This window comes from Oryctolagus cuniculus, chromosome 4 (genome assembly GCF_051225735.1).
Source record: "Oryctolagus cuniculus isolate XC-2025 breed Fujian yellow rabbit chromosome 4, ASM5122573v1, whole genome shotgun sequence".
Taxonomy (NCBI): domain Eukaryota; kingdom Metazoa; phylum Chordata; class Mammalia; order Lagomorpha; family Leporidae; genus Oryctolagus; species Oryctolagus cuniculus.
Genome location: NC_142870.1, coordinates 125,167,959 through 125,183,424, shown reverse-complemented (window position 1 = coordinate 125,183,424; position 15,466 = coordinate 125,167,959). Strand labels below are relative to the sequence as shown.

At 46.0% G+C, this 15,466-nt stretch overlaps 1 protein-coding gene across 2 annotated transcripts in view; it reads left to right on the top strand.

The window, feature by feature from the left end:
• Window positions 1-15,466, top strand: part of GMPS (guanosine monophosphate synthase) — a 100,654-nt gene that overhangs the window by 14,729 nt on the left and 70,459 nt on the right. Inside the window, exon 1 of one of the 2 annotated variants that reach the window (XM_008266379.5) lies at window positions 11,522-11,894. The exons of the other annotated variant lie outside the window; for it this stretch is intronic. Within the exon in view, the coding sequence (XP_008264601.1) occupies window positions 11,868-11,894 (27 nt within the window). The 5' untranslated portion in view covers window positions 11,522-11,867. Of the gene's footprint in view, window positions 1-11,521; window positions 11,895-15,466 lie in introns of those variants that run through there. 2 annotated transcript variants of the gene reach the window in all.

The following is a 15,466-nucleotide window of genomic DNA, read 5'->3' as shown; positions in this document are numbered from 1 at the left end:
AGAATTAAATGCCTTAACATATGTAAAGCATTTATAGTAGTGCCTTGACACATAAAGGGCTAAATAAGGCTTACAGCTACTATTGAAGAATTTATGCATCACCAAGTTTGGAAACTTTTCAAAGGCAACATACCAAAATGTGTATTATTCTTTTACCTAGAAATAGAGAAGGGACTGGATTTGGCTGAGTCATTGCTCATCCAAAGGATGTCAGTTTTACTCTAAGAGCTGGAGACTTAATTTGAGAACATAATTTAGATAATCAATGAAATATAGCAATAATAATGATGTTCAATGACATTATGCTTTAATAAAATGTGATACTAAAATATGGATATATCATATATGGGACCTTATTATACAACATCAGTTGCTTCCTGAAAGGCTTAAGCATATGATTTTTTTAAAAAAGACTTTTATGATTTAATTTTTAAATTTTGAAATGATCCCAAACTTATAGCAAAGTTAAAGAACGCCATTGGGGCCGGCACCATGGCTCACTTGGTTAATCCTCCGCCTGCGGTGCCAGCATCCCATATGGGCACTGGGTTCTAATCCCAGTTGCTCATCTTTCAGTCCAGCTCTCTGCTGTGGCCGGGGAGGGCAGTGGAGGATGGCCCAAGTGTTTGGGCCCTGCACCTGCATGGGAGACCAGGAAGAAGCACCTGGCTCCTGGCTTCGGATCGGCACAGTGCCGGCCGTGGTGGCCATTTGGGGGTGAACCAACGGAATGAAGACCCTTCTCTCTGTCTCTCTCACTGTCTGTAACTCTACCTGTCAAATAAATAAATAAATAAATCTTTAAAAAAAAAGAACGCCATTGTAGTTCTGCAGTTGTCCCAATAATATCCTTTAAATAAAAAGGATAAAGTCTAGGATTATGTATTTTACCCAGCTTGCTGTCTCCTTGGATCTGGAATCATTCCCCCCATCCTCCATGACCTAACATTTTTAAAGTTTACTGTGACTAATTGTATTTTCCAAGCATCGCATCATATTTCAAGTTCCCTATATTCTTCCAGAACCATTTTCTGGCATCTGGACTATCTTGTGATTCATACAATGAGTATAATGCAGGGAAGCAAACCTGTGTAACTTGTAAGGCAAGGTTAGAAAAGGCCATGTAGCTTCTACCTGGTGTCCACTGCCCACCCCATCTTTTTTTTTTTTTTTTAAGATTTTATTTTTTTACTTGGAAGAGTTACAGTGAGAGGGAGAGACAGAGAGAAAGGTCTTCCATCCTCTGGTTCACTCCCCACGTGGCCACAACAGCCAGAGCTAAGCCGATCTGAAGCCAGGAGCTTCCTCTGGGTCTCCCATGCGGGTGCAGGGGCCCAAGGACTTGGGCCATCTTCCACTGCTTTCCCAGGCCACAGCAGAGAACTGGATCAGAAGAGCAGCCGGGACTAGGACCAGCACCCATATCGGATACTGGCGCCCGCAGGTGGAAGATTAACCTACTGCACCACAGAGCTGCCCCCGTCCCCCATCTTGAGCTGAGATACAGGGAATCCAGTTGCCCTGAAGCAGCTGTGGTACACCACATTGAGTGTAAATGACCAAAGGCTGATCCCATCTGTTTTAGTTTCCTGATCCAGGTATCATATAGAGTGAGGAAACCTTTGGGTGATTCCAGCTCCCAGCCTTTGAGTCTAACTGAGGCTTAATGGAGTTGGGCTTTGGGCTGTGTCAGCTGACACAATAGGGCAGAAAAAAGCTGTTCCTGCTAAACCCTGCCCAAATTACAGCTAAATAAATAGCATCATTGTTTTTAAGTCACTAGGCTTGGGAGTATTTGTTACATAGCAGTACATAACTGGGACAATTACACACCGATCATTCTGTGGAATGTGCTTCTGTTTGGGTTTATCTGATGTTTGTTTACTCATGATTGGACTCAGGTAGTGCATTTTAGGCAGAATACCATTGAAGTTACACAGTGCTCATCTAACTACATCTATCAGGTGACACATGATGTCCATTTATTACATTGCTGGTTATTTTAACCTTGTTCGCTTGAGTAAGGAGGTATCTTCAGGTGTCTCTACTATACTTTTTTCTCGCTTAATTAATAATTATTTTGTAGAAAGATACTTTGAGATAATGTTCGTCACCCAACTTTGATCCACAAATTTTATACCACCCATTGATGTGTCTTTTTTTTTTTTAACTTTTATTTAATGAATATAAATTTCCAAAGTACGGCTTATGGATTACAATGATGTGTCTTGATTGACTTTATTTTTGTGGTGGCTACAAAATGATCATTCTCTAATTCAATTATTCCTTCTACGTTTATTAGTTAACATTCCATTAAAGGAGTAGCTTTTTTATCTCTCCTTTCATCATTTACTTATATCAGCATAGACTAGTGGGTCCTAATTTATTCATGATTATAATGTGTACTATCATTTAAAAAAAACTTATTTATTTGTTTGAAAGAGTTACAGAGACAGAGGAAGAGGCAGAGAACTTCCATCCACTGGTTCACTCCCCAGATGCTACAATGGCCAGGGCTAAGCCAGTCCAAACCAGGAATCAGGATCTTCATCCTGGTCTCCCACGTGGACAGCAGAGACCCAACAAGCACTTGGGCCATCTTCCATTGCTTTTCCCAGGTGATTAAGCAAGGAGCTGGTTTGAAAGTGGAGCAGCTGGGACATGAACTGGTGCCCATATGGCATGCTGGCATTGTAGGCAGTGGCTTTACTCCTATGCCACAAAACCAGCCCCACTATTGCTGTTTTAATATATTGTCCCAGATTTGGCCAGCAAAAACTCTTTTTCCCCCCTTTTTAAAGATCTATTTATTTATTTGAAAAGTAGCATCACAGACAGAGAGAGGGAGAGACAAAGAGAAAGGTCTTCTGTCCACTGGTTCACTCCCCAAGTGGCCACAAAGGCTGGAGATGAGTCAATCTGAAGACAGGAACCATGAGCTTCTTCTGGGTTTCCCATGCCAGTGCAGGAGCCCAAGCACTTGGGCCACCTTCCATTGCTTTCCCAAGCCATAGCAGAGAGCTGGATAGGAAGTGGAGCAGCTGAGACTTTAGAACCGGTGCCCTTTTGGGATGACAGAACTGCAGGCAGGGCTTAGCCCACTACACGACAGCTCCAGCCCCAGCAAAAGCTCTTTCAAGCTGACTTCCATGTTTTGACATTGTCCCATAATGTTTTGAACATTATACTTTTTTATGTTTTTTCAAAGCATAATGTTTTGAACATTTCTGCTTCATGGCATAAAAGATGTTCCTAGTCGTTTTGCTCTGCTGTCAGTCCTGAAATCTATTTCTCCAAGAAGGCCTGGTTTCTCTTACTAGAGAATGGCATTTAGAAATCAGTATCTGCCTGCTGGGTTTGCTCATTGCTACTGGGTGATACACGCCCCTCAGTGGACAGAGACAAGTGAACACAAAAATACAACAGAGGGTGGTGAGTACTCACAAAAGGGAAAAGGATTACAGGACCACTGACGAGGAGTGACATCCAGCCCAAGACTTCAGAGTTGGAGGTTGGGGATAGAAATATTTGAACAGGAGTCCATATTTGCCATAGCAGTTAAGATGCCTGCTTAGGAACCCCACATACCTTATGGAAATACTTGGATTTGAGTCCTGGCTCTGATCTCAGTCTGTTTCCTATTCACGTATGCCGTGGGAAACAAGAGGTGATGACTCAAGTACTTTGATCCCTGCTGCTCATGAGGGATTCCCAGATTAGGCTCCTGGCTCCTGGCTCCTGCCTGGCGCAGCTCCAGCTGTTGTGGGCATTATGGGGAGTGAACCAGTGGAGGAAAGATCTATTTCTCTATCTTTCCCCTTGTCTCTTTGCCTCTCAAATTAAGTAATTAAAATGTTATGATTTTTTTTTAAAAAGCATTCCAGACAGAAAATATTTGTGTGCAAAAGATCTGAATCAAGTGAGAACATGTTATGTTTAAGGGACTAAATTAGTTTAATGTGGCTGGAGAGTAGAGTGAGGGGAGCAGTGGTAAGAAACTAGGCTGAAAGGTAAACAAGGGCTACCAAATCTCCAAGTACCCCATAGCAGTTTGAAGTTTAGAGATTTTCCTGAGATCACTGGAGACCCATTAAAAAGATTCTGGGGTGGGCCACTTAGGATACCTGAATCCCATATCAAAGTGCCTGGGTTTGTGTGCTGCCTCTGCTTTTGGTCCAGCTTCCTGCTAACGTGTACCCTGGGGGACAGAATATGATGGCTCCAGTGCTTGGGCTCCTGCACCCATGTGGGAGACCTGGAAGAAGCTCCTGGCTCCTGGCTTCAACCTGGCCCAGCCCTGACTGTTGCAGCTATTCGGGGAGTGAACCAGCAGATGGAATCTCTCTCTCCTCTCTCCTCTCTCCCCTCTGCCTCTCCTTTCACTGAAAACTTAGCTTTCAAATAAATAAGTTAATCTTTTATTAAAAGATTTTTTTATTTATTTGAAAGTCAGAATTACACACACACAGAGGAGAGGCAGAGAGAGAGGTCTTCCATCTGATGGTTCACTCCCCAATTGGCCACAACAGCTGGAGCTGCACCAATCCAAAGCCAGGAGCCAGGAGCTTCCTCCGGGTCTCCCATGTGGGTGCAGGGGTCTAAGGACTTGGGCCATCTTCTGCTTTCCCAGGCCATAGCAGAGAGCTGGATCAGAAGAGGAGCAGCCGGGACTAGAAGCAGTGCCCATATGGGATGCCAGTGCTTCAGGCCAGGGCGTTAACCTGCTGGGCTGCAGCGCTGGCCCCTAGATAAGTAAATCTTAAAAAAAAAATTGTAGGTTGGCGCCGCGGTTACTTGGCTAATCCTCTGCCTGCAGCGCCAACACCCTGGGTTCTAGTCCCGGTTGCTCCTCTTCCAGTCCAGCTCTCTGCTGTGGCCCAGGAAGGCAGTGGAGGATGGCCCAAGTGCTTGGGCTCTGCAACCGCACGGGAGGAAGCACCTGGCTCCTGGCTTCGGATTGGCACAGCGCTGGCCGTGGTGGCCATTTGGGGGGTGAACCAATGGAAAAGGAAGACCTTTCTCTCTGTCTCTCTCACTAACTCTGCCTGTCAAAATAATAATAATAATAATAACCAAAAGAGGAGAGCCCATCCATGGCTTCAGCTGACTGTCTTGAGAGAGGCTCTAGATTATACCTGTAAACTGCTGTGATTTGTGTGTGTCCCCCAAGGGCTGCTGTGTTGAAATTTACCCCACTGTGAGGTATTAAGAGAGTAGAAATACTAATCCAGCAGTGGTGGTCAGTGGTCATTAGAGGGGGGTCTTTTGGGAAGTGAGTATAATTAGATGTCATCAGGGCCGTCGCTTTGGCACAGTAGGTTAATCATCCGCCTGTGGCACCAGAATCCCACATGGGTGCCAGTTCTAGTCCCGGCTGCTGCTCTTCCAATACAGCTCTCTGCTGTGGCCTAGGAAGGCAGTGGAGGATGGCCCAAGTCCTTGGTCCTCTGCACGCGTGTGGGAGACGCAGTGGAAGCTCCTGGCTCCAGATCGGCGCAGCTCAGGCTGTTGCGGCCATTTGGGGAGTGAACCAATGGAAGGGAGACCTTTCTCTCTGTCTCTCCTCACTGTGTGTAACTCTAACTTTCAAATAAATAAATAAAATCTTAAAAAAAAAAAAAAGAATTAGATGTCATCAAAGTAAGCCTCCATGGCTGAATACTGGTGGCTTTATAAGAAGAGGGAGAGAGGCCAGAAGAGACACACAGGAGCATGCCCTGTCTTTTGCCCTGTGCTGCCCTGTGCTACCCTGGGACTCTGCCAGCAAGAAGCCTTTCACCAGATGCAGACCCTTGAACATTGGGAACTGTGAGCTAAATAAACATCTTTTTCATATAAAATTACCCAGCCTAATACATCCATAGTCACTTTAAACAGTCTAAACACTCCAATTAAAAGAAATTGACATACTTGACAAAAGAGAGCAATATCCAACTATATACTACTCCCCACAAGAACAGTTTAAACAAAGTTTCTGGGGCCTGTGCTATGGCACAGAGGGTTAAGCTGCTGCATGCAGCGCCACCATCCAACTTCCCATTCAGCACCCTGCTAATGGCCTGGGAAAACAGGAGAAGATGGCTGTCCCTGGGCCCCTGCCACCCACATGAGAGACCCGGAAGGGGTTCCTGGCTCCTGGCTTTGGCCTGGCACAGCCCTGGTTATTGCGGCCATTTGAGGAGTGAGCCAGAGGATGGAAAATCTTTTTCTCTATCTCTTCTAACTCTTTCAAATGAATAAATAAATCTTAAACAACAACAACATAAAGACACTAACAGGCCAAAAGGATGCAAAAGATTCATCATGTCTATACTAGTCAAAAAATCTGGCATGGCTGTTTATTTTAATCTTGAACAGATTACATACCAGAGGGAATAATTTTACCAGAGAGAAAGAATACCTCATGAAGTGATCAATTAATCAATTCCATGTTTATATCATTTCATGATAAAGTGATCAATAACAGTTCTAAACACTTGTATTTTTTCTTTATTAAAATGTTTTTTCAACATTTTAAAATTTGAAAATGGAAAATAATTGTACATATTTAATTTTATTTTGTTTATCTGAAAGGCAGCGTTACATAGAGAGAGAGAGATTCAGAGAGACCTTCCATCCACTGCTTCATTAACCAAATGACTGCAATAGCCGGAGCTGGGCCAGTCCAAAGCCAGGATCCAGGAGCTTCTTATGGGTCTCCCATGTGGGTACAGGGGCCCAAGCACTTGGGCCATCTTCTACTTTTTTCCCAGGTACATTAGTAGGAAGCTGGACCAGAAGTGTAACAGCCAGGACACAAACTGGCACCCATATAGGATGCCAGCATTGCAGGCAGCAGCTTATTCTGCTGCATTATAGTACATGCTCCTGGTATTTTCAGTATATGTGTACAATGTGTAATGATCTTATCAGGCTAATTGATATATCTACCATCTCAGACACTTACTTCTTGTGTTGACAGTTGTAAACATTTTTGACCCTTTATTAACAAACCTTCAATACATGAAGAAAAAACTGATAGAATTATAAGGAGACAAATAACAATTATAGTTGGAGATTTTAATGCCTTCTCTTTTGATAACTGGTGGGAAAAGGGAACAGAAAATCAGCAAGAATGTATTAGTCTTGAGCAACACAACTTGACCTATTTCCCATGTAAAGAGCATTCCACACAATAGAATAAACATTCTTTTCAAGTGTACTCAGAACATTCACCAAGATAGACTATATTCTGAGCCATAAAATAAGTTTTAATAAACTTAAAAGGCTTTAAGTCATATGAAACATACTCTGACCACAGCAGAATTAAATTAATAACACATATTTCTGGAAAATCCTCAAATATTTGGAAAGTAACATGCTTCTACATAACCCATGGATCAAAGAAGAAATCAATGGGGAAACCAGATATGATTTCAAACTGAATGGAAATGAAAAGGCAATAAGTCAGAATTTGTAGATGTTGATAAAGTAGTACTTAGAGGGAAATTTGTAGGGGTAAATACCTATATTAGAAGAAAGATCTCAAATCAATGATCTCCAATTCCAACTTACGAATCTACAATAGAGACCAATGTCCTGGCATGCAGCTTAAGCTGCCACCTGCAAGGCCAGCACTCCATATCAGAGAGCTGGAGTCCTGGTTGCTCCACTTCCAATCCAGCTCCCTGCTAATGTGCCTGGGAAGGCTGCGGAGGGTGACCCAAGTACTTGGGCCCCTGACATTCACATGTGAGACCTGAATGAAGTTCCTGGGTCCTGGCTTTGACCTGTTCCAGAATTGGCTGTTGCAGCCATTAGGGGAGTGAACTATCAGATGATGATCTCTGTCCTGTCTCTCCCTCTCTCTGTCTGTATTCTGTCTTTCAAATTAAATATTTAAAAAAAAACTATAATAAGAAGAGCTAATTAAAGAAGAACTAATAAAGGTCAATGTGAAAATTAATAAGAAAGCAAATAGAAAATAAGTGAAACCAAGAGCTAGTTCTTTGAGAATGTCAATAAAATTGGTAAACCTCTAGCCAGACTGATAAAGAAGCACAGGGAGAAAACAGAAATAACTCATATCAGGAATGAGAAAGTTTATATCACTACAAGTTCTAGAAATTAAAAAGAATGAGGGAGACTGTTAACAACCTCAGTGTATATCAGTTTGGGAACTTAGGTGAAAAGAGCACTTTTTTTTTTTTTTTTTTTAAGATTTTTTATTTACTTGAAAGGCAGGGTTACAGACCAAGAGAGGGAGAGACAGAGAAAGGTCTTCCATCTACTGGTTCATTCCCCAAATGACTGCAATGGCCAGAGCTGGGCTGGTCCAAATCCAGGAGCCAGGAGCTTCTTCCAGGTCTCCCACATGGGTGCAGGGGCCCACACATTTGGGCCATCTTCTGCTGCTTTCCCAGGCCATAGCAGAGAGCCAGATCAGAAGTAGAGCAACTGGGTCTCAAAACCAGCACCCATGTGGGATGCACTACAGACGGAGGCTTGACCTGTTGCGGTATAGCGCCGGCCTCAGGACAAATTTCTTAAAAAAACAAATTGCCAAAGCTCATGCAAGAAAAAAGATAACCTGAGTAGCCCTGTGTCTATTTTTTAAAGTGAAATTTTCAATTAGATATTTTACTGGAAAGAAAATTCCGGATCCAGAGTTTTATTGGTGAATTCTACCAAACAGTGAAGGAAGAAATAAAAACAATTCTATTTCAATTCTTCCAGAAATAATTTCATACAAACTCTGTATTTGTTCTTTGACAACAGCATTACCCTGATACTAAAAACCAGTCAAAGACATTGTAAGAGAGGCTGGTGTTGTGGCACAGTGGCGCAGCAAGTAAAGCCACTGCCTGTGACACCAGCAGCCCATATGGGTGTCAGTTCAAGTCCTGGCTGCTCCACTTCTGATCCAGCTCCCTACCAATGGCCTGAGAAAAGCAGTGGAAAATGGTCCCAAGGTCTGGGGTCCTTACTATCCACGTGGGAAACCCAGAAGAAACTCCTAGCTCCTAGCTTCTGGCTTCAGCCTGGCCCAGCCCTGGCTATTGCAGCCATCTGGGGAGTAAATCAGTGGGTAGAAGATCTTTCTTCATCTCTCCTCTCTCTGTAACCCTTTCAAATAAGTAAATAAATCTTAAAGACATAAGAAAGCTATAAATCAATATTCTTCATGAACATAGTGTAAAAATTCAAAACCAGCATTTTAGGAAATTGCATCATGATCTCTTAAGGTTGATCCCAACCTTAATATTAATAAAATTAATAAAAACTCAATGTAGTTCACTACATTGACAGCTTAAACTCTAAAATGAAAAACTCTGTAATCATTTCATTAGCTACAGAGGGAGCATTTGATTTAGTAGAAAGAAACTCCCTCTGCTTGATAGAATGCTTATGAGAAACCTACAGCGTATTGGTTAAAAACGGAATGTCCCTCCCCCTGCCCAGTATGGTGCCAGTGTGACTGGGCACAGAAGTTTGTGAGAGAGAGTTTTGTTTGCACTTGTTGAGTTTAGGGCCCAACAAGACCTTAGTCATCTAATTGCAGATACAGACATATGAATCTGAAGCTCAGAAGAGTACTGTTTGAACACAGAGCCAATTCAGGGTATTTTTGTTTATTTTTAAAAAGATTTAATGGGGCTGGCACCGTGGCTCACTTGGCTAATCCTCTGCCTGCAGCGCCAGCATCCCATATGGGTGCCAGGTTCTAGTCCTGGTTGCCCCTCTTTCAGTCCAGCTCTCTGCTGTGGCCTGGGAAAGCAGTGGAGGATGGCCCAAGTGCTTGGGCCCTGCACCTGCATGGGAGACCAGGAAGAAGAATGTGGCTCCTGGCTTCGGATCGGCGCAGTACCAGCCAGAGCGGCCAATTGGGGAGTGAATCAATGGAAGGAAGACCTTTCTCTCTCTCTCTCTCACTGTCTATAACTCTATCTGTCAATTAAAAAAAAAGATTAATTTGAAAGGCAGAGAGAGAGAGAGAAATCTTCCATCTGCTGGTCCCTAAATGCCTGTTGTTGCTAAGGCTGGGCAGGGCTGAAGCTGGAAGCCAGGAACTCAATCCAGGTTTCCAATCTAGGTGGCAGGGATCCAACTTCTTGTGCTGTCACTGCTGCCTCCCATAGTGAACGGGTGCTCAAAGCCAAGCACAGGCCAAATGCCCACTTCTGCATACTGAAATCTTAGCCATAATTGCAAGTGGCTACCAGAATATATTTAAACTAGGCATTATCTTATGTAAATGAGATTTAGCCAATCTTTAATGCCAGTATATTACATCACATTCCATTCCATTTAGAGTGTTTATGCAAGTTGAGGTTCTTCAATTGGTTACTGTACTGTTCTCTGGATAGCTCACACAGACCTACCAAAGAGAATCCAGTATCCATAGCTTTGCAAAGTGCAAGCATTCATTTTTTTCAGTTCAGAGAAAAGTAAGTGAAATACTCTGAGGCCTACTGGGGTTGTGGGCCTTTTATTCCTGTAAATAGCTTACTAATAATGTCCATCCTTTCCTGGACTGGGTACCCCGTGTCATCAGCAACACTAAGAGGTACACTTCCTTGAGCCTTAGTTTCCTCAATTGTAAACGGGATAAGAACATCAATCCAACATCACTACTTTCATGAGACTGGTTATAATAAGGTAAGCTTTTGGAGGTCAGGTTGTCTCAGTCCAGTTCCTTAATACCTGAACTAGAGCCTGATCTATGGTATAAGCCCAGCAAACATTGGCTGCATTATAACAACCGAATATTTGTTAAACACCTTTGCTACGTGGCAGTCATTCCAAGTGTTATTTATTCCATAATCCTGACTTAGGCCCCCAGGTGACCAAATTTAATGTATTATTTCTCTGGATAAGTGCTAAAGGGAACCTGGAGTGACTACAGTCCCTTCTCCACAGACAATTACAAACAAACACACAAAACAATGTTTGCCTTGCAAATAGAGCTCACAACCAGTCTCCTAGCCCATTTGTGCACCAGATTGCTGCTCTCAAATTCCCTTTCTGGAAAAAGCACCCTCTGCCGAACTTCTGCAGGAGCTGTGGAAGTGTGGAGGGACCTAACTGATCCAAATCCACACACTGACGGCCCTTGAGACAGGAACAGGAAACTTTTGAAAGCAGCCTGGCAGGCATACGCCTGGCAACTTGAGATAAGGCTGCAACTGCAGCTAAAAGGGTCCCCTCCCCAGGGCCTCATCCATGCCGCGGTCAAAAGAAGCCGGCAGCCTCTTCACCGGGAGCCGGCTAGGGCTTCTATTTGTGTCCCGGTGGACTTGAGTGGTGGGAGTGGGGCCAGGAGCCCGGGTCCCTCCTTCCAGGGAGCTCTGTGGTGCTGGGGGCAGGAGTGGCGTAGCCCAGGTGGGTGCCTCGGGCCCTTACTCAGCACAGCCGGCCAGAGGCAGGCGCACAGCTGAAACGTTTCTTCTCCCGAGCGCAGGTCTTGGTGACCGGGGCGGGGCCTCGCGCCACTAGCTCCTCCTCTCGAGGGAGGGCTCCTCCCCGTGGGGGGCGGGCCCTGGGGGCGGAGCCAGGCCAGCGGCCCCCGCCTCTCGCCGGCTGGTGGGTTTGGATGCGGCGCGGGGGTTGTATGCGGCTCTGGCTCCTCCCAGTGGCTGGCCGGGGCGGAAGCAGGAGGCGGGGGCAGCGTGCGCACTGCTGGTCTCTTCTCCCGCGGCGTTGGGGCCCGCGCTCCGTGACTGCTCGCTGGATTCGGCGCTCAGCCCGTGGCGGGCTCCTCTGAGCGCCCGGCTCCTTCTTGAGCAGGCCTCCCTCTCAGCCTCGGCTCGCGGCGCCGACCCTTCGGGCAGCCTCCCGCCCCGTCTCGGACTCTCGCCGCCACCGCCGCCGCCGAGGCCCTAGCCCCGATGGCTCTCTGCAACGGAGACTCCAAGGTCAGTCTCCGGTGTGAGGGTCCCTGCCGCACCGGCTTCCGGAGGCGGCGAGGCTCCATGGCCAGGGAGCCACCGCGCGGGGCCCGCCCCCGTCCCCAGTCGCCCCTGCGCAGCCCCGCGGCCCGGGCAGCGGTGCGTCGGAGAGTCTCCGGTCGGGGCCTGTGGCGTGTCTTCTGCTCCGGAGCGGCGGGGCTTTGTTGATTTTTGTCTGCGCGTCGAGGTCCGCGCGTCGGGGAGGGCGTCAGCTCCCCGCGGCCGCACCGCCGGCCCCCGCCTCCCCCGCGCCGCTCCGGGGCGCCGAGCGAGTGAGCGCGGCCGCGGGTGGGGGTAGGGAGGCGAGCCGCGTGCGTGCGAGGGGGGCTTTCGCGGCCCCTTCCCTGCCCTTCGGGAGGCGGGGGCCTGTCCTGGGGGACCCTGGGGCCCGCCGAAAGCAGAGCAGAGTAGGGGCTTCGCGTGAGGCGTCCCAGCGGGGCCGGCCCCTCGTCTTCCCGCCACCCGGTTTCCCGCCTGCCCTCGATGAGGCCCGTTTGGTTCTCCCACGCCTGCCTGGGGGTCCGCGGCGGCAAGGCTGCCTTCGGCGAGACCCGCGTGGCTGCATCCCTCTCACCGCGGGTCACCCTCGGGTCGGGTCTGTCGCCTCGTTCCCCTTCCCCCTCCCCCGCCGGGGAAAGGCCGTGTGTCCAGGTCCCGCCCGCATCCAGCTTTCTCCTGCTTCGCTGGAGGACCCGTCGGGATCCCTCCCCGGGCTGCGAGCGGCAGCCTGCCGGCCCGAGGGTCTGGGGTCGGGAGTCCGGCGTGCCGGAAAAGTTGCCGGCTTCGAGTGCTTGAGCGGGGCGAGCTCGCTGGTCCGCCGCCGCGCTTCTCCTCGCCTCCAACTCACTTTTTCCTTTAGACCCTGCCGCCCCTTCGATCCCGGTTCTGAGTTGGGCACCCACGCTTTCGCTTCCATATGAAGTTTCATTTTGTGTGGAGTTCTTTCCGACCGTCGCGAAGTCAGTTTTGTCCGCTGGAAACTTCAGTTTTCTGTTGTCATTTACTTGAGCAGTATGTATTTCTTGTACACTGCTTATGGCCTACCTTTACGAAAATAATTTTCATTCTGGTGTGTGGAATTCCAGATTTGGGGTGGAAATTGATGTTCCACGGCGATTAATAACTGTTAATAGCGCATTCAGGCAGAATTTTAATAGTCTCTTGCAAGAAGGATGCAAAAAAGTGGGTCCTCCATGTGAACGGTTGCTTAGTACCTGGTAATCGTTCCAAAAGCGTTTAACGAGCCAAGGTGGTGAAGAAGCCGATACACAGTCAAACCGAGGCACCTGTGAGGCTCAGAGCAGCAGCGCATCTTCGTTATAAAGCTGAATGAAGACACTCAAACTTTGAATTTCTGACCTCAGAAGCTAATGTAAGCCTCAGTGTTTGCTCTATATTGGTTGAATTGCTGGTGATTTTTCTTCCATCATTAGCTTTCAGCCTTGCATCTTACTGGAAAGACTTCATCTTTACGTTGTGGATGAACAACTGGTATTAGATGGACTCAGGCGTAATTGACAGGCTGTGAAAAATACATTGCACTTGAGAAGAGTATTTTCACAAAATCAAGTGATAGCACAAAATTTGAGATTCAGTATCCAAATTATTTTATCTGTCTCAGGAGTATGTAAGATAGATTTTTTTCCCCCTGGCTAATATCTTTGTTTTTCTTCACTTGGAATTTTATTATTTTTCTAAAATTTTATATAAATGGCAGGGAGTGAGAGAAGCAGCCAGAGATCTCTCATCCTCTGGTTCACTCCCCAAATGCCAGCCTCAGCTGGACTTGGGCTGGGCCAGGCTGAATGAAGCCAGGGGCGGGGAGCTCAGTAGCAGGTGCCCAACTACCTTGACACATTAAGAAACTGAATAGGAAGTTAATCTGGGCAGGCACTCTGATTTGGTATGTGGGCATCCCAAGTGGCATTTAAACCAGTGTGCCAAATGCCTGCCCTTGACTTGGAATTTTAAAGAGGATCTTAATTAGTATGTATATACTTTTAATTTTTTTTAAAGATCTGTGTATTTTGAAAGCCAGAGTTACAAAAAAGAGAAATCTTCTATCATCTGATTCACTCTCCATATGGCTGCAACTGCCAGCACTGGGCCAAAGCTGAAGCCAAGAGCTTCATTTGGATCTCCCATATGGGTGGCAGGGGCCCAAACACTTGGGTCATTTGCTACTGCTTTTCCCAGGCCATTAGAAGGGAGCTGGCTTGGAAGTGGAGCAGCCAGGACAAAGACTAGCACCCATGTAGGATGGTGACATTGCAGGTAGCGCCTTTATCTGCTAGGCCACAATGCTGACTTGTGTTTTTTTTTTTTTTTTTTTTTTTTTAATAATTAATTTATTTGAAAGGCAGAGTTAGAGCAAGAGATCTTTGATCTGCTGGTTCACTCCCCAAATGGCTGCAACAACCAGGGCTGGGCCAGGCCAAAGCCAGGAGCTCCATTAGGGTCTCCCACATCAGTGGCAGGGACTTATTCCAGTCCTGGCTGTTCTACTTCCTGTCTGGTTTCCTGCTGATGTGCCTGGGAAGGCAATAGAAGATGACCCAGGTACTTGGATCCCTGCTTTCCATGTGGGAGACCAGGAGAAAGTACCTGAGTCTCTGTAACTGCCTTTCAAATGAATTTTTTTTTTTTTAAAGATGCCTCATCTAAGTGTCAAACTTTGGATTGGAGTAGAGGTGATAATTTGTCTCATCACCTTTGCTGGCATGTGAGGACTGCTTAGATTAAAGGTGTTTCATAAATATTCACATATTGATCTCAAATGATATAAAATCTTCAGTGGTACCTAATGTTAGTTACATTTGTAGTTTTGAAATTTTTTAAATTTTGAATTGAGAGGTAGAATGGTGGAGGGAGGGAGAGAGCGAGCGAGCGAGCAAGCAAGCATGTGTGCCCCCAGTCTCTGGTTTTCCTTCTTCAAATTGCCTGCATTGGCCAGGGCTGGAGCCAGTAACTGGCAGCTCAACCTGAGTCTCCCTTGCGGGTGGCAGGAACCCGGTCACTTGAGCCATGACTGTGTCTGCATTGGCAGGCAGCTAGAGTCAGGAGCTACAGCCAAGAATTGAACCCAGGCAGCACAGTGTGGGACACAGGTATCTTAACTGGCCATTCCTCAAATGTTAATTTCAAATTTGGGATTTATAAATTTTAAATTTTGAGATGAATGGAAATATAACTTGGGCTTTTTATCAAAGATACATTGAGAATTAAACACTTATCTGTATCACTATGTATGATGGCTTAGTAAATTTCTTTCAGAAATCAAAAGTATTTTTTTCCATTGAGAATGGAAGGGGTGCTACAGGAAAAGCAAATGGTTTTTATTGTGTGTTCCTAGACTAGAAATATTTTTGAAGTTTTGGGGACCTCAGATGATACTGGCTTAAGGAAAATGTCTTAACTTTTAAAAATATACAGACTTGCAGTTGTTCAAATGTTTTTGATACCTTTTTTTGAGCACCAACAGCACACGTTATTCAGTTGGCAACGAATAGAGAAATGGGAACTTAGCTCACAAATTGACA